At 32.0% G+C, this 26,105-nt stretch overlaps 2 protein-coding genes across 3 annotated transcripts in view; one reads left to right on the top strand and one right to left on the bottom strand.

Annotated features, from left to right (window-relative positions):
- The window catches only part of LOC130897272 (protein prickle-like), a 629,019-nt gene that overhangs the window by 256,193 nt on the left and 346,721 nt on the right, over nt 1–26,105 (bottom strand). The gene's annotated exons all lie outside the window — the stretch shown is intronic.
- LOC130897428 (E3 SUMO-protein ligase ZBED1-like) lies at nt 414–25,438 on the top strand. Its single transcript, XM_057806269.1, has 2 exons — nt 414–654; nt 24,363–25,438. The coding sequence occupies exons 1-2, from the start codon at nt 414–416 to the stop codon at nt 25,436–25,438; spliced, it is 1,317 nt and encodes a 438-aa protein (XP_057662252.1).

Raw genomic sequence — 26,105 nt, 5'->3', positions numbered from 1 at the left:
AGCCAGATTGGTCTTAAAATGAAAGAGCAGTATGCCTATGGAAGACCGTCTTCGTACAGACCCCTGTGTATACTGGGCTGCGTGGGTAAGTTGTTCGAGAGCCTTATAAAAGCCCGATTGGAGGCCGAACTAGGAGGAATCTCGAATCTCCACTTCGGGTTATGAAAAAGTAGGTCGACTATTGATGTCGTGCGCTGGGTGAAAGAACAGAGAGAGAGAGAGAGAACGAGAAAACCATGGAGAGCTGCTATAGGAACAGATGTGAAGAATGCTTTTAGCACGGCATCATGGGCTATGATAATAGACGACCTAGAACATATGGGAATATCAGTATACCTGAAACATCATCAAGTCATACTTGAGTGAAAGAAGGGTAGAGTTAGTTATTGTATGATGGAGTACTCAGGATCAGAATGATAGCATTCGCAGATGATCTGCTTATATCCCTGGAGAATGAAAATTCGTATGGTTTAATGGATAAAGGGAAGAATAGGATCAAGAAAGTATATAGATGGATGGGAATAAATGGACAAGAGATTGCAAGACAGAAGACTGAGGCGATCGTATTGAAAGGGAGCAGATACAAAAGAGAACGTGTGAGATTTGAGATCAGTGACACAGTAATAGTACCAGTCAGATGCATGAAGAATTTAGGTATAATGTTGAACAGAAGCTGAAGTTCACAAAACATGTGAGAAAGAGTGTGAGGGGGGCCGAAAGTAGGGTCGCCATGCAGGGCAAAATCCTCCTAAACGTGGGAAGCCCCAACAGCGAGAAAAGGCAGATACTATTAAGCGTCGTTCACTCAATTCTGTTAAGTGGTGCACCCGTATAAGAAGGAATGATGAGATACGAGAGAGAGAAACAGGTTATGACCGGGGCGATTCCGGTACATTTGCTGGAGAAAAGAAGGCTGTTATATAAAAGCGCGGAAGAACACCTCTCTGGAACAAAGAAAGCCCAGTGAACGAAAAGAGTGATTGGAGACGTAGTAGTATGGGGGATTTGTGGATTCAGAAGGATCAACTATTATATTACCAAGTTCCTTACTAGTAACGGGAGTTTTGGAGTGTATCTTAAATGTATAGATAACAGGAAGAACGAGAGCTGTATGTATTACAAAAGAGGTAACGCAGAACACTCAGTGTTCCTATGAGATTAAAGAATGCAAGGGCAAGACTCAGTGAATGTTAAATAGATTAATGATTGAACTGGACAGCATAATCCAAACTATATTGTCCCGAAGGATGGCTCATCCATAATGAGACGCAACACCACCACCGGGTGAAACCGCAACCAGCGACTACTTCTCTAGGTCTTCATAACCTTCATCGCCTCTTTGTATTTCATAATAAAATACATAATAAAAGTCTGAGGTTTGAGTTATCAACTAATGGATTAGAAGGATATCCAGATTTTTATTATGGAAAAAGCGATAAGAAATTTTATGTAGTCATTTGTTCTACCAAATTCACTTTCACAGAATATTTGTGGAACCTGACCTAGACGGTTTTCTATTCCAATATATCACAATGGTATAATACAACGTACAAATTATCCTCGACTTCAGAAATTGAACAGTCTGTTAATTCTGTGGTGAATTGGATGTGAGGATCATAACTATTTAACCTGTATGGGATTTCAACTATAATATCATCAGCACACTTTTTAATAAAAAAGGATTTAGAAGTTTAAAAAAATGGCAGACAATTCTTGCCAACCTCAATATCTCTAGTTTAATATCTACCATATGGAACACCATAGCATACTTTTTAATATGTATTCAAAGCTGTCGAATAACTATGTATTCATAATAATATAAATTATAAACATTGTATACATACAAAGAAAAACATAGTATACAAACAAAGAAAAAATGGGATTTACTCACACACACATCGAGAAAGGTGGCATAACAAATTTTATAGGAAATATTCACCTGACTCAAAAAGCCGCCTTCAAAATAATAATAGACATAAATATTGAGTTATATGATTTTGTTGCTATTCCTTTGTTCTTTTGGAATTGAAATTAAGGTTAGGTTTCTTTAGGTTGTTTCAAATGACGTTGAGTTTTCATAGGTTTGTTATATTGCGTTATGTCGTACTTCTGGATCATATTATCTAGTTCTTCTCTAATTGTGGCTTACTCCAAATTTTTCTCTATACACACATGGCTATATTCACTAAAATGCTCATTATTGTTTCTCTATTTGTTTCTCTAACATTTTATTTGTTTTTCTTAATCAATATTTGTCTTCTCCAGTCCATTTCTTTATTATTTGAATCAACTCAAAACATCATATATGAGTTATCAATATTTTTTCAGAGCAATTGTCGATGGAATTAAATATCTCACTTTTCCATTTTACTCATTATGATAATGAAAAATTCGTGAAGCTCTATTTTTGTCTTACATCACTCTCTCCGTAATATAATGTTAAATGTCCAATATCATACTCGATTTTTTCTTATTAGTAACATAAGAATTTTCTTAATAATCGTTATTAACAATACTTTTTGTATAATAAATTTCTACTAGAGCTCTGTCGGCTGCAATTGTTAGCCGGCTCTAAATTATTTCATAGCTTCGAGCCGTCGATGTTTCATATTGTGTAATAATTTAACAAACCAGAAGGATTTCTTAGCATTATATACCTTTAGGCTCCGGTCAATCATCAAAATGCGAAGCGGATGCTTTTTATAAAATATTTTTCGCCTTTGATTAGAGAAATAATTTGTTACACTAGTAACATGAAAAAATACTTTTTTATCTAACAGTTCATTTAGCTAGCAATGAATATGGACGTTCTGCAGATATTCGAGTCTATATGTTAGTATACTCATTACTTCTCAATCAAATTTACTGTTTTGTAATGAAAATGAAGAATTTTAATAGGGAAAAGGATGATTAGAATAGCACTAACAGAAGGAAAACCAAATGATACATATAATAGAAATCCTTGAAATGGAATTATGGATATAAATTTAGAACATATGCAGAATGGAGCATCACTTTTAAACGACATTTAACTACTAATGAGTTCTAACCATCACGAAAAGCTCAAAGAAGTAGTTACCAATAGGGAATTAACGCTACAAGGAAGAAACGTTGCCTAGAATACGATAATGTTGATGCTAAACATACTTTATAAAATTATATTTTGTCAAAACATATATAGATAAATTTCAATAAAATATAGTTTGACACAGACGATAAAAGAACTGATTGATCTGAATCCAAAGTTAACCTATATTTTTTTTTTTTTTTGGGAATGTAAATTCAAAGTATTCCACAAATGTTCTGCCTCGATCCTCCGCCAAAATTTCAACTATTCACTTCACATCTTGCTCAATAACTACTATTTATGCAACCAACAATACTTATACTTCTTGAGTTTTAGATATTACAAGGTCTAAACATATTAAGATGTGTTCTAAAGCAAATACCAAGAAAAATTAATGAAAATTATGTTTGAACATCATCTCATTTAATTGTGAAACTTCCCTTGTGACCAATTCTTCATATATTTATTCACCTATAAATACATAGTATTCCAATAGTGATTTTAGTGGTATAGGATTATGCATTACACACATTTAAATATGTTAATATTTTTTTAGTTCTAACATCTGATGAATGATAGATAAACCAAATGTACCAAATAGATGTACCATAATACGTCATATTTCGTATTATCCTACAGTATCAAGAATCAACATTTAATAGCTATACATCATTCAAATTGATGGTATTGCCTTCTAAATGAATATATATTTTTTAAACTGACACGAATATATCTTAATATTTATTATTCAAATAACCATTGTATGAATATTATTCTTATGAAAATCAGAACCTTAGTAAGAAACTGTTAATTTAAACTCTCCCTATTCTTCCATTTTAAACCGCATATCAAAAATAAATCAAACTTTCGACACCACGGGCATTACACTCCGAATACCTCTACGCACCGAAATCGTTTCGTCTCAAAACTTTTAATATTTAATTTCACAGTTGAGCGGCAAACTTAACATTCAAGATCCACCCTTCTCTCGACAAATGATGAAAGTCATCCTTAGAGGGGTTATGAGAACAATAAATTCTTAGAATTTCACACTATCAACGTAAACGGAATTTGAAATATAGTCTTGTGAAAATGCTCAGACATATATCCCTACAGATTTCTCATGACAATGAATTTTGAAAAGTGGATTGTGGATTTTTAGACGTTTATGCCAATCTCATTAAAGAAGACAATGTGGAAATAATTTATGACCAAATTTTCATTGTTTGTCTACTTTCAAAAAATGAACTGTTTTTAGGCATCTTGTAGATATTTGCATTACGGTTTTATTTAAGAAATTTGTAACAACTAATTTAATAATAGAAATTCCAAATTATTTAACCAATGACTAAGCTGAATATACTGTGTTGCTATTTAAATTGGAAACCTCACATATTGTCCGTAAGGAAATATTTGGGAGACAAAAACCGAGTCACGTCAAACAGTAAAGACATTTTTGTTTTTATTGCGAATAATCATAGTTATGATGACATTATGGGTACGCCGTGATGATGTCAACTATTGTTTTTTGTTTTTTTCAATTTCTGAAATAAGTTTCTCATTGTTCGAAAAATTTAAAAATGAGTAAAACAGTTTGAAATAACGTTCAAATTTTCGTAACAGAACCAAAAGTAATACCTAAGATTCGAAAAAACATAGTTTCCTAACCATAAGCTAATTTTCTTTTGAGTCCTTGATACACTTTTTTAAGCGTATCAGGTCGAATGGCATCCATTTCATCACAAATTATATATTTTTATTCCTGAATATTATCACATCATAGCGGATAACACCGTTTTATTATACCATATTTCTTAATTTTGGATATTTGGGCTATTCGAATTTGTATAAAAACGAATACATTTTGATATGATGAACTTTTGAGGGAACTGAATGGGCTTCTATCATCCTGTAAGGATTTGTAAATGTCTAGTATCAATCGCACTCATTAGAGAAAGCGTAGGTCTACGTAAAAATACGATAATTCTAACCAAATACAGATTCAGGTTACACTAGTACATCACCTGCTCACAAAATTCTATTCTACCGTCATTCTTGTTGAATTCTTGGACGAAATTTTTTCTACAAGGATGCAATTTATGATTTGCATGTGATTCATTACTAACTGTTGACTGATATCTTGAATGAAGACTAAAGTTCTAAACCTTACCTCATGTATCTATTATAATGTTTGAATGTGTACCACCAGATAATTTTTTTTGGAGAAAACTGGACTGATTAAATTTTTTTATAAGAAAAACCCATCTTAATTTCATACGAGCAATCAATTCCTTAAATTTTTCGTATGAATCTAGAAATACCCTGTATGTCTATAAAAAATTTTCATAACCGTACTTATGGTATTTCAGGAATTTTTACACAATTCAAATAGAATGTTATGCTACTTAAAGAAGTTAACATATTCTCAAATAGATTCAGTTTTATAAAACAAAATTTTTATACATATATCCATATATGCGAAACATCCGTTATGTTAGGTAATAAAATTAAACAGCGGTAAATATGAGCAAGTTTCCATTAACATTTCAACATCTGAAGCAACGATGCAAAAGTAAATCAGATTCAGCATATTTCCAGATTCGCTTTAAATATGATCCACATAAAACTTTGCCACATCAAATAGCGACATTTATCTCATGTTGACACGTAAATCTGAAAAGGCCATAAACGCTTTTCGCTAGCATTACATCCCCTTTCTTCCCTACTCCCATTGAAAATAATGATATCCTACAGTCATAATTCCAAGCAATGGCAGTGTTGTGCGCATAGAGCAAATATGGGATTTGAAGAATTGATTACTATGAATCAAAAACAAAGATGAGAATTTTCCATTTTTCTAGTAAGCACAGTTTGTCCTATCAATGATGTAGACAAAATATTGTATATATAAACAATTTACATTCAGTCTCTAAGACGATAACGCGCGTCAGATGTAGTCAGGTGTAATTGTGAATGTTGGTGTAGTGTAAGCGGTGAACAGTACGAATATCACGAACAGTGCAAAAAATTCCAGCTCCAAACTTTGCCAAACCAAAAATATATTATAATTCACCTCAGGCCACTGATATCGAAATGCACACATAGACAGGTAAATTGATTGATGGTGGCAATATACATAATGATGTAGGAGTCAATTTCAAACATGATAAAACAAATACACTGAAATCAACTTTATAATAGGAAGAACCAATTTGTAGATATGAAATCACTTTCAGGATATTATTAGTATAAATCATAAAACCACCACAATTATATTTTAATGCAGTACTACTACTACACAAGAATGCTGTTTTGCAAGAAAATTTTGGATGCGCGTTGGATATAAGTCATCCAACTCGATAACTAGATAGCATCCAAGATTTACGACAGAAAGCTCAATAACCTCGGGAAAATCGTTACAGAGCTTTCAAGTTTTATCCAATATTGTATTCCAAATGAAATTTATTTTACTCATTGTTGTCTCACTAAATCTATCAGATTCATCATAACTCTACAACCAAAACCCTATTTATACTCACCTAACCAAGCCACTGAAAATATCCAGAGAGCAGCAAAACGACAGCAAGGCAGGAGGTAGTAAAAAACCAAATTTCCTCCCCCGACAAATTGAATCTCATTTTTTAGAGTTTTTATCTTATTTTACGCTTCGCTCTCGTGTAACGTGATTACGAGACTCTTGCAAATATTGTCGGGTAATAATTGAGAGTCGTTTTGGCGACAAATGTAGATTATCGTTCCGAATTTATACACGAACAGCATGTTTAGTTGTCAGTAGTGAAAAATGCCAAACGTGCAGAAATTGCTTCAAATATGAATCAAGTTCGAACTTATGGTAATAAAAATAAGTCAGCACTTTGTAAAGATAGAGTTCAATGGAATTTATCTATTCTGTTTTGTATCTTCAAGTAGTTAAAAAAATAGTAATAATAAATTCTATCATCCAGCTTTCGACATTTTCGAGTGTAATTTGAATCAAGTCCGAGTTAAAGGTAATAAAAAAGGAGTTATCATATTATAAAGACTGAGTTCAATGTAATTTCTATTTTCAGTTTTGTTTTGTGAAGTAGTAGTCTAAGATCCGGGATTAGAAAAATATACCCTCATCTGTTAATTAGATGAAACAAAATTTTTATGGACTGATTTCAATATTATGAATTTATAAAAACAACCTCTTCCACCATAAATCAGCTGCAAGTAACAATAATAATTAATTAATTAACAACTAATTTATTGATAATTTTTACCTTCACTTGTTAATTACATGGAGTGAGCTAAAACCGTAGGCACACATCTCTATGATTGCTAGATACTTTCCTGCAGCTAGGTGCGAAAAGGTAGATAAATGTAGATTATTTCCCTCAAAATGAGTGTTTGGTCCAATATTGTGATCATTAATAAACAAAACCTGAAAATTCCACTTTTATTGGAAAAAAAAGGAAAATTTCAATTCGAGTGATGAAACTTAACTTTTTACTAGTCATATTTTAAAAAACTGCAGCTACCTACCAGATCCCTGGTTTAGCGAATTGAAAACAATTTGCATTTACATACATTGAAACTTGTGTTACTAATGCAAATCAAGGACATTTCTGTAGACCGGCTACACCCTGTTTTTAAACTAGGAGGACTGATTTGAATTCAAGTTGATAATAACCTGTTTTACACAGCACTTTTGATTTTGATTGACAACTGTATAAATTGTGAACACTGTTATTTTTTAAGTACTTGTTACTGTTATATTAAAATATAAAACAGATCTTTTCAAGACAAACTTAAAAATGAACTCGAAGTACTAGCAGACATTCGAATCCCAAAAAAGGAGCTCTGTAATTTTAGGCCACTTATCGTCTACAGAGAAGCAAAACATTGTGAATTTGTATAAACAAATTTCAGATGATGAACCAGAGACAAAGTTGACTGCTATTGTGTTTAAAATTGTAAAAACGTTGGTAAGTTATCGAAAATAGCACTTTTATATAAAATTAAGGATACAAATGCATTTTTAGGAGTTGATAGATCGAATGTGTTTCGAATTATTACAGAATATAGAACTATTGGAATAATCATCTCTTCTAACCATCGTAGAGGTCGTCCAGGAAATGTTCATCATTACATAAATTTATGAATAAAAATAAATTTCAAGTAAACAACAAACTATACTAATTTTCATATAAATTACATTTTTTTAGATACTTGAAAAAATATAGAAAGGGAACCAAATTGTAAGACAGAGAAGAAATTACCTAAGATGCATTGAACAGTAGAGGGAACAGAGACCCATTTATTACCTTGATGAAACTTGGCTAAATGGAGGTCATACAGTTACCAAAAATCCATCTGGGAAAGGCAAACGTTTAATAACATTGTGTGCATGGATTTGTAAAAAATGCATTGTTATATTATATTTGAAAGTAAAAAACTGAAGATATCAGGATATGGTTAGGTTACAACAACATCTACATTAAAAAAAGATATGCAAATTGGTTACAATCTAAAAATATACAATTTGATATATATATCATATCATTGTGAATTCAACCCTATAGAATTGATTTGGGCTCAAGTAAAAAATGAAGTGGCAGCCAAAAATACTAATTTCAAACTAAAAGCTGTAAAGGCTTGGGAAATGTGACAAGCATTCACTGGCAAAATTGTGTTGCACATGTCATAAAAAATGAAGATGAAATGTTCAAGACAGATCGGATTGTGAATGTAAATTACGCAAATAGTTTATAACATATTTGATAGGTTATCTATTGAAAAATAGGTCTTTTTCATACCATTTGGAAATTTCCTGTTCTATACAGGTACCTGCCTAATCTTTCTATGAATTATTCCAAATAAGAAATCTATGGGAGAAGTGATGAGTAATACATTATTCTGCTAAAGTGTCACATACAGATATATTTGATGATTTATTTCTAGAACAAAAAAATATTTGTTGTATTTTTAAATCAAATAAGGTCTTGTACTTGCAATGTAACATTTTCTAATACTTCATCCTCAACCAATTTTTTATTCAACTGATTATAATTCTCTATTCAACTTTTCGAAAAACAAATGTCCTCTGCACTCTGCAATTTTCGTCTATTGTGATTTCTTCATTCTGAATTATTTACATTCGATCAGAAACGACTTATATCTTATCATTGTTCTAAAATTTGTTTCAAAGCTTCATATGTCACCAAATTTGACAACTATTATTAACCTTTTCATAAATATAGTCACCGACCTTGAAATTAATTATAGATTCAATTTTACAATTCGTTGTATTTTTTTTGCGTTTCCAATATGCGTGCGCTCTTTTAGCATGTGTCTATTAGTATAGGATTTTCTCAGTGTTTTCAAGTGGTAAGTATAGCCGACTCGGCTATTTCAATCTTACAATCCTTCATGAATTTCTCACTTTATTTGGTGTTTGTTGAAATAATTCGTTGGAATAATAAAGTAACTTTTTGTTATAATTAGAGTTTTATTTTAACAAGACATAATGCTAACAACCCAAATTGAAATTGGAGACTCTATCAAGTCGACAATTAAACAATTTTTTGTATAGTGCGGGATATCTTCTTAACACAATAATAAATAGTGCTACATATATTATTCACATATTTAAATATGAAATTATAAGATTTACCTAATGACAACGGTGACTACTAAAAATACTAAATAATGTTCAATACCGTGATCCTCAACTAAATTCAATGTGAAGAAAGATTCATTGTAACTGCTGAGTCTTTTAGCATTGCTACACTATTTCCGATATATTATTGTGGTTAGCTAATTATTAATTGTTCAAAAAAACTTTTTGCTGTTCAAATTTCATCCACAACCAGGAGAATGAAGAATAAGGAAATAAAATTGAACAATATAATTTTTTTTTATTGTACCATTCTTCTGCAGAGAGTATTCTCTCCTATGGTAGTAATAACATTAAGCAAAATAAAGGACAAGGCATACATTTGATAGGATTTTTAATAAAATTCTGCGGACGATGGTTCAAATAATTCGTCTATATATCACAAGACAACCTGAGAAGCGATGTCTCTGTAGATCTATAGACCTTCTTTAAATCATCTTACACTTTGGATATTTGTATCTGGACTACAAACAATCTGAATTTAATCTGTCATCCTCCCCATTGAATTGATATGACCATGTTCAAATTTATCCTACTAGTAAATTATAATCGATTACCGGATCTTTTATTTGAAGTGTCATTATTCAGCAGACAAAATCGTGTGTAATTTTGTTTCAAAACAATCCAAATTCTAACATTAGATCATCATAAACTCACTGCTATTTCCTAACAGTTTTTCATTTTCCATATTTTCATTTCTCACTTTATTCAATTGTTTCTGTATAGAGCAACCAACAACAATAATGAAATATGACTGGAAGAATACATACAATGAAATATAATAAACTCTTTTAAAATGGATGGAAACTCTAATAAGAAATATAAATAATAATTAGACGAAGATCCACAATCTGCTACCAAAATTAATCATCATAAGGTTTATGATACTAATTTACTTTAAAATAATTATCCTTAATTAATTCCGTTCTCTCCAACAAAAACGTTTCCAATTTATTTTATATCTATTTGTTGTGCTACCCTCATGTCCGCAAATTTTAGCAGGGTTACTCAACAAACTCGGCCGCTTTTAATTTCATAATTTGCATATGAAAGTGGCAACGCATCCACCCGTGCGTTTATAGCGCCACATACTATGAAACAATATCTGGCGTAATAATAGGAACCAGTAAGGTAATAAAGGTTTTGCATAACGAGGTGTTCTATATGAGCATTTTATAGACAAGCATCAGAGAATTTTGTTATCATTGGCGTGTTAATGGAATATTAAATGGAACAGATACAAATTATGTATACACGCAGAAAAATACATATAATGTGAACCTAACATATAATGTGAACCTATATAATCAAAGAAATTTGATGTTCAACTGAAAATTAGAAACGGCTTTTTACGAATTTCTCATTTTTCAGATATTTTGCACATGTATATTCTCTAAAATGGAACTAATTGTTACTTTCTATAAAACTAATGACATTGGAAAACCAGGTGTACATATAGGTAGTTTATTAAATAAATATTGGAATAGAATTTGTTTCAAATAACAACTACTGTACTGGTTAGTGTTAGTAACTTATAATTTATTGCAATACAAATTAGTTCTTTAATTGTTCGTAAGAACAAATAGATAATTAAAGAAATTCAGTTTTTATCAATGCTAATGATGGAGTGGACTAACTGCATAAGCCTAGAAAAAGTTCCATCCGGAAACGGATTCGATACAAACTATATATACATACAACATTCAAATGCAGAGATAACAGTGTCAGCCCAGCAACTTACCTTTCAACACCAATATAGTACAACCTCAATACTATCAAACTTATCAAAATCAACTATCACCTCTTCCGAACTACCTTTATTCTATCAATCCTCCACGAACAAATCTAACCCCTCACTACCTTTAGCGAAGCATGATTCAACATAATAATGCCGTTACAAATCCAGAATACCAGATCTATCGTCGTCAGACGAGTCAATGGAGAGCGATCAAGATGAAATTAATGACAAAGATAAATAAACTCCTTCGTGCCAGCAAGTTCCTAACCGAAAAAAAAACGCATAAAATACAAAGAAATAATAATAATGAACTATCTACCAAAAACCTACAATAGGTTCCAGGTTCTTACAGAGGAAGAGAGAAATCAAACATCTACCCAGAATAAACCAAACAACAGCGAAAATTCTCGACCCCTACCAATATTTGTCTACGGTATTCAAAGCCATGACAGATAACTTCGCTGAGGTCTTGGAAGATGAAATATATGTCACCAAAGCATAATACAACAATACAGTTAAAATAAATACCCACACAATCGAAGGATACAGGAAACTAATTAGACATCTATAAGAAAAACATTATACACCACACATACCAGCCAAACAAGAAAGATCATATTATAGAGTCGTACTTCGAGATCTTCACCACTCTATTCCGACCGAAGAAATCAAAACAGAACTCGAAAAACAGGGACATGATGTGAGAAATATCATGAATATAAAGCACAGGGAGAGTAAGGAACCATTACCGATGTTGTTTGTTTAGAGCCAAATGAAAACAATAAAGAAATATACGACATAGGGAAACTGATCAATACTAACATCAGAATAGAAACGCCCATAATTAAAAATAATATATTCCAGTGTACACGCTGTCAGGCTTATGACGCTCTAAATCATATTGTTATAAATCGTATTACTATACCAAATATGGAGAACAGCACGACAGCAAGACGTGTGGTAAATCAAGAAAGACTTCTGCGCCCTCTGTAGCGGGAACCATCCGGCCAACTATTAAGGATATTCAGTCTACAAAGACCTACGAGCAAAAAGCTACCCGAATCAACAAACAATATACAATCTCGGAGAGAAAATGTAATACTTAGCTCCATGCCGTCCCAACAAACCATACAAATACCCCATCAGAATATACCCCCTCAGAAGATACCCACTCGCTCGTATGCTATAGCAGTAAACAACATAAACGACTTAACCGATAAGCTTACTAATTTTCTTGAAGAGTTCAAAATAATGTTTGACAGTTGATCAATTAAAATAGCATGATACTGAACATGCTTACCACCGTTATTAATAAATTAGCAAAGTAATGGCGCCTCCGGATGCTATAAGAATTGCTGTTTGGAACGTCAACGGGATAAAGAATCACATAAATGCCAAACACACTTCCTGGGGATCAAGATTAATCACTCTAAAAATAAGAAACTTGATGCTTACACCATACAGCTATTGAACCTAAAAACTTCATCAACTGCACGACCTATTAGATTATGCAGTAACTAAGGGCTTATCATATTGAAAGCGATTTCGGTTTAGATTCAGATCACACAGCTATTGTAATAACACTAAGTGCAAACTAACGATAATACCGCTTCCAAAATTATATAACAAGAAGTCGACGAAGCTGTGGAATACTTGTCAAATATTATAAAAGAGCATCCTAGAAATCAACGCCAATAAAAAAGGAAACAGCTAAAATACACAATATCCTCCTGAACATAAGGCAACTAGTTAGTGAGAAAACGAAAGCCAGAAGAAAATTGCAAGCAACCAGGAATCCTGGTGACAATTCTGAACACATTAATCCACCGAAAGAAAAGCGCCCCAAGTCAAAACATAAACGATAATTTTAACTTCTCATTCTCTAACTTATCACCACAAGATAAATACACTATGGAAAGCTAATAGAAAATTGAAGAGACCCACTGCGTCAATCCCAAAACCCGATGGAAACTGGGCTCGCACAAATGATAAAAAAAGCAACACATTTGCAGAACACTTAGATAAATTTTCACCCCACCTCCATCAAATCATCCAATAATAGATGTCGAGATAGAAACCTACTTAGAATCTATCAACCAACTATCACCTCCCCTATCAGAAGTGTACAGAGAAATTCAGTTGTTAACCCCATACAAAGCTCCAGGATATGATCTTATCACCGGGAAAGTATTGAAATATCTTCCAAGGAAAGCCATAGTACTAACCACCACAATATGGATTCAGAGAACAATACTCGACAATTCAACAGTCTCATAGATTAGTGAAAAATATCAAGCAAGCACTAGAACAAAAGGAATCATGTGCTTCAACATTTTTATACATACAACAGGATTTCGTCGAAGTATCACACCAAGTAATAATATAGATATAAGTAAAATCAGGTGTTCCCCAAGGAAGTGTCGTTGGCCCTTATCTCTACCTTATGTATACTGCTGATATTCCAACTGCCGACGATACTCTAATCGCTACCTTCGCAGATAATACTGCAATAAGGTCTTCAGATATAGAGCCTACAAGAGCATCAGAAAAGCTACAATACCACCTAAATGTTCTACAAGATCAGTGGAGAATGAAACTCAACACTGACAAATCCACACACATTACGTTCATCACAAAACGAGATGTCTGTCCGCAAGTAACTATTAACGATATGCGGATTCCTGTGAAAACAGAAGTCAAATACCTCGGACTGCACTTGGACCAAAAGTTAACTTGGAAGAAACTCATACAAGCTAAAAAAACTCAACTAAAGCTAACACTTCAAAATATGAACTGGCTAATCGGCAGACGATTGCAGTTAACAATGGAAAATAAGATACTAATGTACAAAATCATCCTAAAAACAAATATGGACATATGGCATAGAGCTATGGGGTTGCAGTAAACCATCGAAAACCAAGATACTGCAAACTTTTCAATCTTAATAGCTAATACTCCATGATTAATAAGCAACCACACATTACACACCGACCTCTGTATTCCAACCATCAATTATTCAGACATCAGCGATTAGAAACAAAAACCGCAACGAAAACGACTAAAATCCACTAATATCCAAGCTTTACACTGATCCAATGGAACAGAGAAGATTGAAAAAGACGCTGGCCAGAAGACCTCATAGATTGATCTACGGAGACCCATCAGTGGATGGTTCCCTCCTCAAGTCATTTAGCAAGAAACCATATCATTTACTTATTACTCTGTATTTTTTGAATATATTGTAAATTTGCAATTAAATTAAAAAATATTGTTCCAATTCTACTTTATTAATACAACTATCGAAATTATAAAATTGGATTTCTCTTTTCGACTATTTAAATCGAGCAACTTTTATTATTGGTTTGTCGCGGAGGAGTGTTTGCGCCAACGCATATATTGAATTGATACTCATAATCACAGCTCTGTTAAACGTTTGCATATCCATATAAACTTATGATGTTGTTCAAACTATCTACAATTTTCTCATCATAATCGTTACACCCTCAATAAAAGTCCTGTATACATCAAATTCTAGCCTATTATTGTTCTTATTTACTAATGTATCTAAGAATGATGTGGTCGATTTGAGTTCTAAGATTGAATTTTTTACATATGCTTTTTCCGTTACAAATATAGCGAAAATATCGTCCACAAACTTATACCATGTTGGAGGTAGTGTACACCGCCATATTGTATGCAGCGCCATTCTTGAATTTGCAATCTTTGCAATCAATGAAATCTTCCGTCTCAATGATTTTTTGACCTTACACTTGGACACCTACTTACAGGGCTTTCTCAAGCCACTTCAACTAAACGTCTTTGAATTAGTAAAAAAATACATTAAAATAATATCAAATTTCACAAAAAGTAGTAAAGTTGTTTTAATATACTGGAGCAACAACCATTTTCATCAATTGTAGAAAATGATACTTTCACAGAACAGATTTGACTATAATGAATGATAACGATAACTCACTATTACACTAGAAATTAGCAAATTATTCGACTACATTTAAGTAGCGATAGTTTAATCAGAAATACCACTATTTGAACATAATCTGATATTACAACCCACGTGGTGCATATTTTGTTTTTGACCTATCATTTATAATCATAATTCTCTATTGAGAGACTTTCAATTCAAAACTTCCAAGGGCAGCGGAAAGTATGTATTCTCTACCTTGTGTGTGCTTTCTCTAGACAACTATTTATCGCTACTGGTATTTTTAGAAATATTCGCACGTGCAGATTTTATCTAATGGTCTATCTTGTGGCGTCTCCAAAAAAAAGTAGAAAAAAAAATGGGGAAATAACGTGAAAAATAAGATAAAGATAAATAACTATATGAATCAGTTAAATTTACACTGAACCTTCCGCAATCATATTTATTACTTATAAATTGTAACATACCATTAGGCTTTTTAGGTTATTCTGCGATAATTTTGATTATTCCTTTGTTCTGGTGCAGTAGTCACTTCTGATTTATTTATTCTAACGTTCAATTATTTGAAGAAATCAATTTGTTATTGACCTCCCACTCAATTCGGAGAATTCAATAAAACCTCAGTGTCGTGTCTTTAACGTCCTCTATCTACATTCTCCAACTAAAGTGTAAAATCAAATTAAATTTAGTAAATTTGTGGTAATATTATTTTTTATATTCACTTTTTTTCCAATATTTTGTATTTTCTATTTATTTGAAGAACAGGATTGTAAGCTGTAATTTGACTATTAACTATCACTTGAAATTCGAACAAAACTTCATTTATAAATAAAGTATTTTAAAGTGAAACTAATTGTATTCATTTTTTGAAATATTGTTAATTATTTCGGAAAGAGTGATAAAGTCTACTTAAGCATCCCCGTTCTACATTATATGCAGGCAGCTGTTATTCTATTTAAAAATCCTCCGAATCTCCAGTCTGTGATTCACAGACAATTATTGTATATTCTCCGAAAGGAAAAAATATGTAGACTCTAATGCAAGCGGTCGCGTTGGCTATTCTATTTCTTCACTTCGACCAAATTATCTGCCAGGAAATCCATTACTATATAACTGAAAAAAATTAAACTGTTACAGCTTAATATTTGGGAATTAGACTACTATCATGTTAATAATCGCACCAATTCAATTTTTCAAACTAGTTGATAACAATGAGTCTATTATTTTTTGGAACAAAATCGAGTAAGGGCAATAGTTAGATTTTCCTCAATAAGTGCAATAATAATGTTTTCAAAAATACCTTCCCAAACATTTACTTTTTGTGAATCTTCCAGAAAAAGTCACGTTTTCAGCAGTGACAATTTTGCTTGTTAACAAGTCCATTAATGAAAAAGATATACTCAACAGAAGAGCACATATTGTGTAAAATATTCCAGTTCTCAATTTTAAAAATGTCCTGTCGAAGCAGTCGTCAAAAATGTTGCATTTTATATAGGGGAAATTTATTTAACTGTGTAGGTCCTTAGTGTTTCATAAGACTACTAGGAGTGTCAGTGTCATATTTGTGCTGTTTCCTTCTAAACACTGCGATCAATTAATTTTTAAGTTATCAACAGAACCATGTTCGCTGCACTTAGCAAACTAATTCCAGGATATATATTTTCCTATATATTTCATCAACATCGTTTACAGTCTATATTCTCAGAAGGAATCGCAAAGAAATTATTAACTGATAATTAGTTGGAGATTAAAACACAGACGAGACGAAAAATTATTGATGGTCAAGAAAATTGGAGAGAATGAGGATGATCGATCTAGAACAGCTATATATTCTATTATAGTAGAAATAATAGAAAATAGGTGAATGAAGGTCAAAAAGTTAAATGATGTCGACTGTAAGTAGAGAAATGGGAATATCAATTTGAAACGAATATCCTTGTGTATTTATGTACATCTAACAAATAATTTTATATAGACCCCAATCGTAATCAGACAAATACAGTTCTTAAATTCTCCTCTTTCCAGGATGAATGTATATTTAATATGTACAAAACCAACATTCGACTGGCCAATTTTACTTTCCCAAGGATCAGTCTGTAGGGCTTTAACAAATAATCATTTATGGTCTTTGCGGGATTTCTGCATTCAGGGAGAATCATGTTGAAAGGATAAGCGCTTAAACGCCCCCTCAAGGTATATATGAAAACAACCCGACTAGGAAATGACTATACTGTTCTTTCGAAAACCCTCACCCACCCCTACCTACCTAAGAACAAGTTATTAAAATTGCATAAATTTCAAAATGAAACTAGTGAAATCTTCCATGTGATATAAGCACCCACACACTAGAGAGGAAGAAGGATAATTAACTTAGGTAAGATGATGTTCAAGTAATACGATGGATTCGTGTTTAAACATGTAAAGTGAATCAAATTACACTGTTTTAATTAATGGTATTACAAATATAAAGACGAAAAACATTTTCGAGAGGTAATATATTTTTTGACGAAAGTCAATGATGCAGCTTGAGTTAACTATCTATTGATTTGTAAGTTCCACAATAAAGTCTCACATCTTGCTAACTCTCCTGATCAGAATGTGAAATCGAAGTTATTAGCTGGAAATTTCTGGAAGAAAGATTATTAGTCTAGGAAATTTTGGTGTTACTGTATTGTATATTTCAGTTATTATTTTATCATTATAGTGGAATTTTTGAAGACATTGTTTGTTTTAAAATCAACGACTGCTTCGTGACTGTTACATACTTTATAGTATTGAGTGATTTTTTACTTTGATACTCCACTGTACATAACAATATGCTATTACTCTTTAATTCTATGAATAAATAGAGCACATAAGCACATGATATCTTGTACGACATATCAAACAAAATAAATCATAATACTCAAGCATTGCAGCTACTTCAATTCGCCATATTTCCATCCTCAATAAATTCAACTACAAGGTGAACGGTATTTGACACATGATATACGCAACCAGGAAACTCGAACATTATTTATAGCTCACCACAAGAGAAACTATTTATTAGTAAGTCAGTTTATAAATGAAATGTCCATGCATAAAAAAAGCGTCAATTCGAATTGGTTGTGATGTGATTATGGTTAAGATCAAGAAGAGAATTACTTTTGTAAAAATAACTTGCATATTACAAGTCACGTTTCCACGATCGTGGTTACGAGTGTTGCTACTTAAGATGTGAGATATGGCAGCACTGATGTGAATATGTCGAATCTGACATTGCCATCATAAATTTTGACCAGTGCTATTCGAGTTGTTTACACATACTTGAAATATTCATCTTGGTCAAAAAACGGAATTGAATAACATTTCGTAACATTTTCGTACGATAATTTTCTATGAAAGACGCAACATCTCGAGCCACCATAAACTGAATTGCCAGATCTTCATGTGACATACTGTGAGAATGAGACATACTTGGGCATTAGTTCCACTCGCATACATTCAATATTGTATGAACATATGGCTGTCAAAGAGAATTGTTCGAGTTGGAACCGCTAAATTTGAAAATTTCTCAAAAAAAAACTCGTATCGATTGGTGCAAAGAAATGCTGAAAAAATTCAATTGCGGTACATCAAAAGAAGTCTATAAGATCGTGACAGGTGACAAATTAGGGATGAACTTGAAACTAAAAAACAATTGACTATATAGGTCTCCCAAGACGAGCGAAATCCAACAAAAGTTGTTGACTCATGAAGCAGTTCGAGGCAAATGAACGCCGTTTTTTTGGAATAAATAGACATGTCGTAAACAATACCAATAGCAGAAGACGAATCATTCTCATATCCTAATTACTGAATAAAACGTTGTTTATATAGTATTCATCATCGCATATGTCACTTAGCATCTGCATGTCGAAGATATTGGGCTCAAGAGAATCTGCTGGTTTGAATATTTGAATCCCAATTCACGCAAGACAATGGAATCAGCTGAATCAGCCAACGTAATGTATCTCTGTAGATGTATGCCATCTATATGTTCGCTGTAAATAAAGCTGCGGTACTTATTTCTCGAATAATTGCAAAACAAAATACTAGGTACTTTTTTGGGAAATTTATGTAAATATGCTTTTCACAATTTTTAACTGTCTTTTTCTTCTAATGTATGCATACGGAACATGGTTACGTTTTTTATGTTAAACATATTCATTTTATATCGTTTTCCAAAGAATTTTTTCTCCCTATATGCAGCGCCACTATCTTACAATTTATGACATTAATTTTTTATTATTTTGGCAGTTTTTTGTTTGCTTTCATTCTGATAGAATGAATAGAAGATATACTGTACTGATATTAAACTTTTATTCCCTGATAAAAGAAAACACAGTTATTCTTATTGTAGTTGAAATGGTATTCCCGGCGGTTTTAAATATTTTAATGTATGCTTTTGTAGCAGAATTATATTTTCACCATCACCATAAAAGTTGAGACAGGTACCATCTGTTTTCTGGATATTTATATTGATAGTATTATTGTAGCGGATGGCTCCAAAGTTATATTTTTTTTATTAATTGCAATGAATTGGTGTAGAGCAAATATATACATACTCGTACATTCATAAATCTGATGTGGGTTGTATTGGGTTTTATAAAACATGAGACAGTTTTCAAAATTCTTTCACATATTTTGTAGAGCATTATACCATATGAAGAAATACACTTTCATTCAGGGGATATAGTCTAGTATCAATAATCAATTTTCATATTTAAAAAACATTACAACATGGTTAATAATTGATATAAAACTAATGTACATTATCAATAAAATTAGAAGTCCATTTTAAAATACACATACTAAACAATGTTTTTTGTTTGATAGCTGGCGGTTATTATTTGGTTTATGATCATTATATATATTAGTTACTAATTGTACGAAGGATTAATAGGGCAAAATAAATATTTTTAAAATTGGCGCGGACCATGACGAAAACTAAAACATGTGTTTTTAGTACGAAAGCGAAATGAAACACTTTTTGCAAAACTCCTGCAACATGAAATAATGCCTTTAAAAATAAGATTTGAGGGTATTAGTTTCAAAGCGTATAATACAAACTGGAATTGATTTTTTTGGCTAAGAAAATAAATTGAAATGAAGAAGTTCTTTGGTCAAAGGCTGGGCTAATGGACAGAAAATGACCGTATCTAAGAAAACAGCTTTTTGAAAAAGATCAATACCATAATTCAACAAAGGCTTTTTCCCTTTTATCGTCGATTCTAAATTGATCAATTTCGTCATAATAATTTCTCGTTTTGTCGAGTTACATATCAGAATGTTACTAACAACAAAATTTTGTGTGCTTCAAATATTGCAAAACACAAGACACCTGGGTGAGTTACCTATACCTATACTTATACTTTCCCTACTGTGCAAATGACAATATTTTTCGAAATAAATCAAACAAGAAATTTGTGGGATGAAACTCCCTATATATGATCTCACTTTTGATTCTTACATGACAAATTAGGTAAACTTTCAAGGAAGTAACATGTACTTAAATTTTGTCATTCCTCAGATATTTTCAGCGGAAATGGGAAGTTGATGTAGTAATTTAATTACGAACAAACCATTGAATTGTGACATCTTCACAATAGTGAAGATTTCATAATAGGGTGTAATGAAGGCCATTTTCCCGAATTCAAATATCAATTCCATAAAATACCTTGTATGGAGACAATTCTCATTAGATTAGCCAAACGTAACAAACATAACTCTTATTCATATCTAAGTCTATCACTTCACTTACAATATTGATCAATTCAGCTATATAATTTTAGTTCCCTAGGCACATTTTCCATACTGTGGACTCTTTAAAATGGAACGTAAATGTGTTTGGTTGGATTTTGGAGAATCACGTATTAATTTTTCAACGGTCACTTGTATGGGTGAAAATTCCAAAGATCCTTGAAAACAGAGTTTTGGGATATTTTGAAGCGCATTTCTTTGAACATCAGAGCAAAAATGTGGCTGCAGTTAGATGGCGTACCGTAGGAAGAATAGCTCCATGCAGTTGGATACCCGAATTCCCAGGTCTGATTTTAATGGATTGTGGCACCAGATATCTTAAGAGATGTAAGAGCGTAGAGTTACATAGGGACTCCATGACGATTACCGAATAATCTAGAATCAAATAGTAAAAGTTGCTTTTTAAGTGTACAATGTCCTAAAGAGAACCGTATTTTACCTAACGTGTTATTATATCTATGAAAAAAATTAAGACATAAAACTAGATTTATAGAACAATGAGTTCATAAACAAGTGGCTAATAATTATTTCGTCACAGTCAGTAATAAATACATAGAAAGCATTGAATCACTTGCGGCAAATCTGTAATAATCCAAATATTAGTAATGGAAAATCGCAAATAATAATTGCATTTAGTGCTGTAAAACTCCCACAATAATTACAACCAAGAATGGAATAATGAATAAATACAGAAATTGCTAATATAAACTCGCAAATTGACACAAACATCAATTTACGGAATAATAAATATAATTCTAAAAATAATAATGGCCCAGAGGATATATTGTGTCCCTTCTTGCTGCGATAATGGGAACCCAGTGTTTACAGCTGATCTGTTAATCCCACTACTTTAAAAAAATCCAGATGTAATAATAGTGGATACTATTGTTAAATTTAACTTAGAGCAATGTAACATATATCTTCGACAGATTTTTCATTGCTTTTCACTCCAAGATACTTGTGGAAAATAATTTTGTCATTAATTGTAGGGTTCTCTTCGAGTTAGAGCCGGAAGTAACTACTCACGACTAAGCTCCATATCTTAAAGAATGGTTGAATCAGAGAATATTTCATTTCGTGAGATAATTTTAGTGTTAACGGTCATGTCAAAATTAAAAATCGACTTTCACATGTAGTGTCTCTCTTTCGTGACGATATTATATTCGGTCTATATGAATTTATACATATTTCACACCCTTTCACTATCCGTTCTTGTCAGTTATTATTTTCTCGTTCTATTTTCTATATTTTCATAAAAGTTCGTAGTTTATTTCATTTTCACTAACTTGGCTGCCCACAAAGCCGCAATATCGGAAATATTATGCCTTAAAGTATTTTTATGATGATAGTTAATCCTAATTAAGTTTTGTTCTTGAGGCATATTGATTAGGGGTGGGCAAAATAATCCATTAATCGAAAAATAATCGTTTAATCAGGTGATCGATTAATCGAAAAATTCGATTATTTGGAAATAATCGGTTAATCGAAAATAATCGATTAATCGGAAATACTCAATTAATCGAAAATAATCAATTTATCGAAGATTGATTCTTTTTCATAATTTTCACACTTTTGTACTTTTTTGTGGTCCTGTAACTCAATACTCTGTTCTGTAGGAATACTGGATCCAAAACTCGACATCGTCAACTTCTTTTTTATTCTTTGCAGAAACTTACCTATTAATCCTCTCTGAGAAGTGAATAATAAGAAATATTATTGGTCCACATTGTATTGAATGGATCACAATTATTGTTTATATTAATCAATTACATAAAATTAAGCAAGAGCACACTTCCTTTTAATTAATCGCTTTATCCAAATACAAATACCTACTTATTGATAATTAGGTATATAACATTTAAACTTATTTAGTTAACCAGGTATAAAAATTATTCTTAAAAAGCTCTTTACAAATGGTATTTACCTTAAAAAAATATTTGATGTTAGATAGTGTCCAGTAGCCCGCGTGTTTCTAAGTTTTTTATTGTATTCAATATAGGTGTCGGCGAAAGATGAAACCTTTGCGGCCTAGTGCCGCATAGATAGTTTTGCTGCTGCATTTTTTTTTATCACAGGACAGAAAATATTAGATCATTCGCTTTGTGTTGTGATATGACGCTTTGGCACTTTTGGCAGTGTACATCATAAAAGAGTTTTGATATTTCACATAATGTTTGTTTTTTTAATTCGACCTATCCTACCTTGACTCCGATTTTTGTGCTAATTTTTGTTACAGATGATCATTTATAAAAACAGTTTTACTTAAAATTTAAAATTATATATAATAATTAAGAGTCACCTATTTTTTAACAAGTTAATTATAATTACTATAATCTTTGATCGTACGGAGTTCTCTGTATATTATAGTGCTGTGAAATTTTTTGAGGGCGGGTAGTTTAAAGTTTATTCTTGCAGTCGGTAATAAAAATAATGTGAAGGAGGTGCAGATGCAGCATTTTTTGTCTGAATTATGCTTTTTTTCTTCAATAAATCTGGCACTGGAGACAACTCAGTTTGTAGAAAATGTAAAAAACAACATTAAGTCATCAATTTAAGGAATCACTTGAAGGCAAAGCACCACTTCTTTACGCTGAGATGCAAAATACTCATCGAATAGATAAATCTGCGAGTACTGAAATAAGCGATGATGAATCAAGGTAAATATTATTTCATAGTAAAAACTACTCATCTTATTATTGTATTAATGGTGCAAGGATATAGTGCGTTTTTTGGAACGAAGTTCCTCATCGCTCGTTACGCTCTAGGCATTTACCGAATGTGAGCTAGGCAAAAAAAGTTTCGACCGACACCCGATACCGACACTTTTGCAGTTAGTTGAACAATCCATTGGAAATTTTGCACAAATAGTCAGTTCAGATTGATTTTGAGCAAAATCCCTCAGGGGAAGGAAAACAAAAATAAGGGATAATTTTGATTTTTTCGGCCAATAAATTATTTGTAACTGAGGTAAAATTAAAAAATAATTGTTGAGCATAAAAACAAAGAGTACTTACATTAAAAAGGAGATGTTTGAACCATCTATATAAGGAGGAGGCAAAATTGGGGCCAACAAATAATTCTGCGTATAAACGAAATAGCTATATTATTTGATATACGAGCTACTCTAACTAATTATGGATAATAGATCACTAATAAATGCATTTGTTTTTAGAATGTCGAGTTATCAAGAAGAAGATATCTCCATTAATTAAAGTTAAAGTCCCTTCAACTTCCAAACAAGCGTCCATAAAAAGCTTTACGATGACAAAAAAGTTACAAACCAAAACCGACACGGCTTTGGCTTTTTTCGTAGGTACAGAAATGATGCCTTATAATATAGTAGAAAAAGACGGTTTGAAAAAATTTGTACAAGTTTTAAATGGAAGCTATAAATTACCCAGCGGAAACACATTGTCACAAAAGTTAATTCCTAATTTGTATAATGAAACGCGCCGAGTTATTGAAGCCATTTTAAAACAAGCCAAATTTATATCTTGTACCACCGATTGCTGGACTTCCATTCCATTATATCGCCCTTACATGCCATTTTGTAGACGAAATTATCAGTTACTAAGCGTTTGTTTAGGCTGTTATGAAATGGATGATAATCATACTGCTGAAAACTTATGTAATAATATAAATCTTATTTTAAACGAGTGGAGTATTGAAGAAAAAGCAAATACATCGTTTACCACAGATTACAGAAGTAATGTATTAAAAGCTATGGGATATGGGGATATGGGAATAGCCCATATATGTTGTTTTGGACATGCAATTAATATTGCAGTTAATAAAGGTTTTGAAAATGCAAAAGTAAGCGAAACTATAGGTAAAATTAAAAAAATTCAGATTATTTTCGCACATAGTTGGAAAGCTGTTAGAGATTTAAAAATAATTCAGAAAAAATACAACACTAAGGAAATTCCTTCTTTTTCTAAAACGCGATGGTGGTCTCTTTTAAATTTAATCAAGATAATTGTTCAAGAAGAAGTAAATCTCTTAAATTTTTTACAAACCTATAATAATGGACATTACAAAAAGCTGATACTAAACGCTGACGATTTGAAACTCCTGAATGTTATCCTGGAATTACTAACTCCAATTCAAAACATTTCAGAAACTCTGTCTGGAGAAAATTATGTAACGGGATCTACCATTCTACCTATTTCTTTGGAATTAGGTAAAACATTGGTAGATGAAACTGAAATTGATGAAGACATTGTAGAACTAAAAAGGGAACACACTTAAAAACAGATATGAAAGCAACGAAAAAACTCATAAACTATTGCAGACTGTCACCTTCATGGACCCACGTTTTAAAGGATCCTTTTTTAGTTCTGCAGAAAACCAGATAATTGAAGATATAATATTACAACTTAGTAGCGAATTAGAAATAATTCCAGTTTCTGAGAATATAGCTGCGTCATCAGGAAAAAAGAAAAGCGGACTTTCATCAATTTTTAAATCTATGAAATCTTTTGTAGGTAGTAAAGTTTAGTAGTGAGTTTAAATGTAAAAATTAAAAATGAAATCGAACAATATATGAATATACCAGTCATTGATGTTGAAGAAGATGCACTGATATGATGGAAATATAACGCACATTTATTTCCTTTTCTTTTCCAATGTGCAAAAAAGTTTCTCTGTATTCAAGCCTCCAGTGTTCCATCTGAGCGAGTATTTAGCAAAGGAGGCCAAATAGTAACTGACCTAAGAGCGTTACTAACTGGAGATCATATTGACCAGCTTGTTTTTTTAACTATGAATAAGACGTTTGTTAACATTCCTAAAAATTTATAATAAACATCTTTCAAGATAATAATTTTTTGTTTTGCTTTTAGTTGCAAGCCTAAATCTAAGACTAAAGACTTTATTCTGAAACAAGCCCATTAAGAGCTAGTGGCAAATTATCACT

Source organism: Diorhabda carinulata, chromosome 8 (genome assembly GCF_026250575.1).
Source record: "Diorhabda carinulata isolate Delta chromosome 8, icDioCari1.1, whole genome shotgun sequence".
In the NCBI taxonomy this organism is placed as follows: domain Eukaryota; kingdom Metazoa; phylum Arthropoda; class Insecta; order Coleoptera; family Chrysomelidae; genus Diorhabda; species Diorhabda carinulata.
Note: the sequence above shows the minus strand (reverse complement) of the source record. Positions and strands in the feature narration are given on the sequence as shown.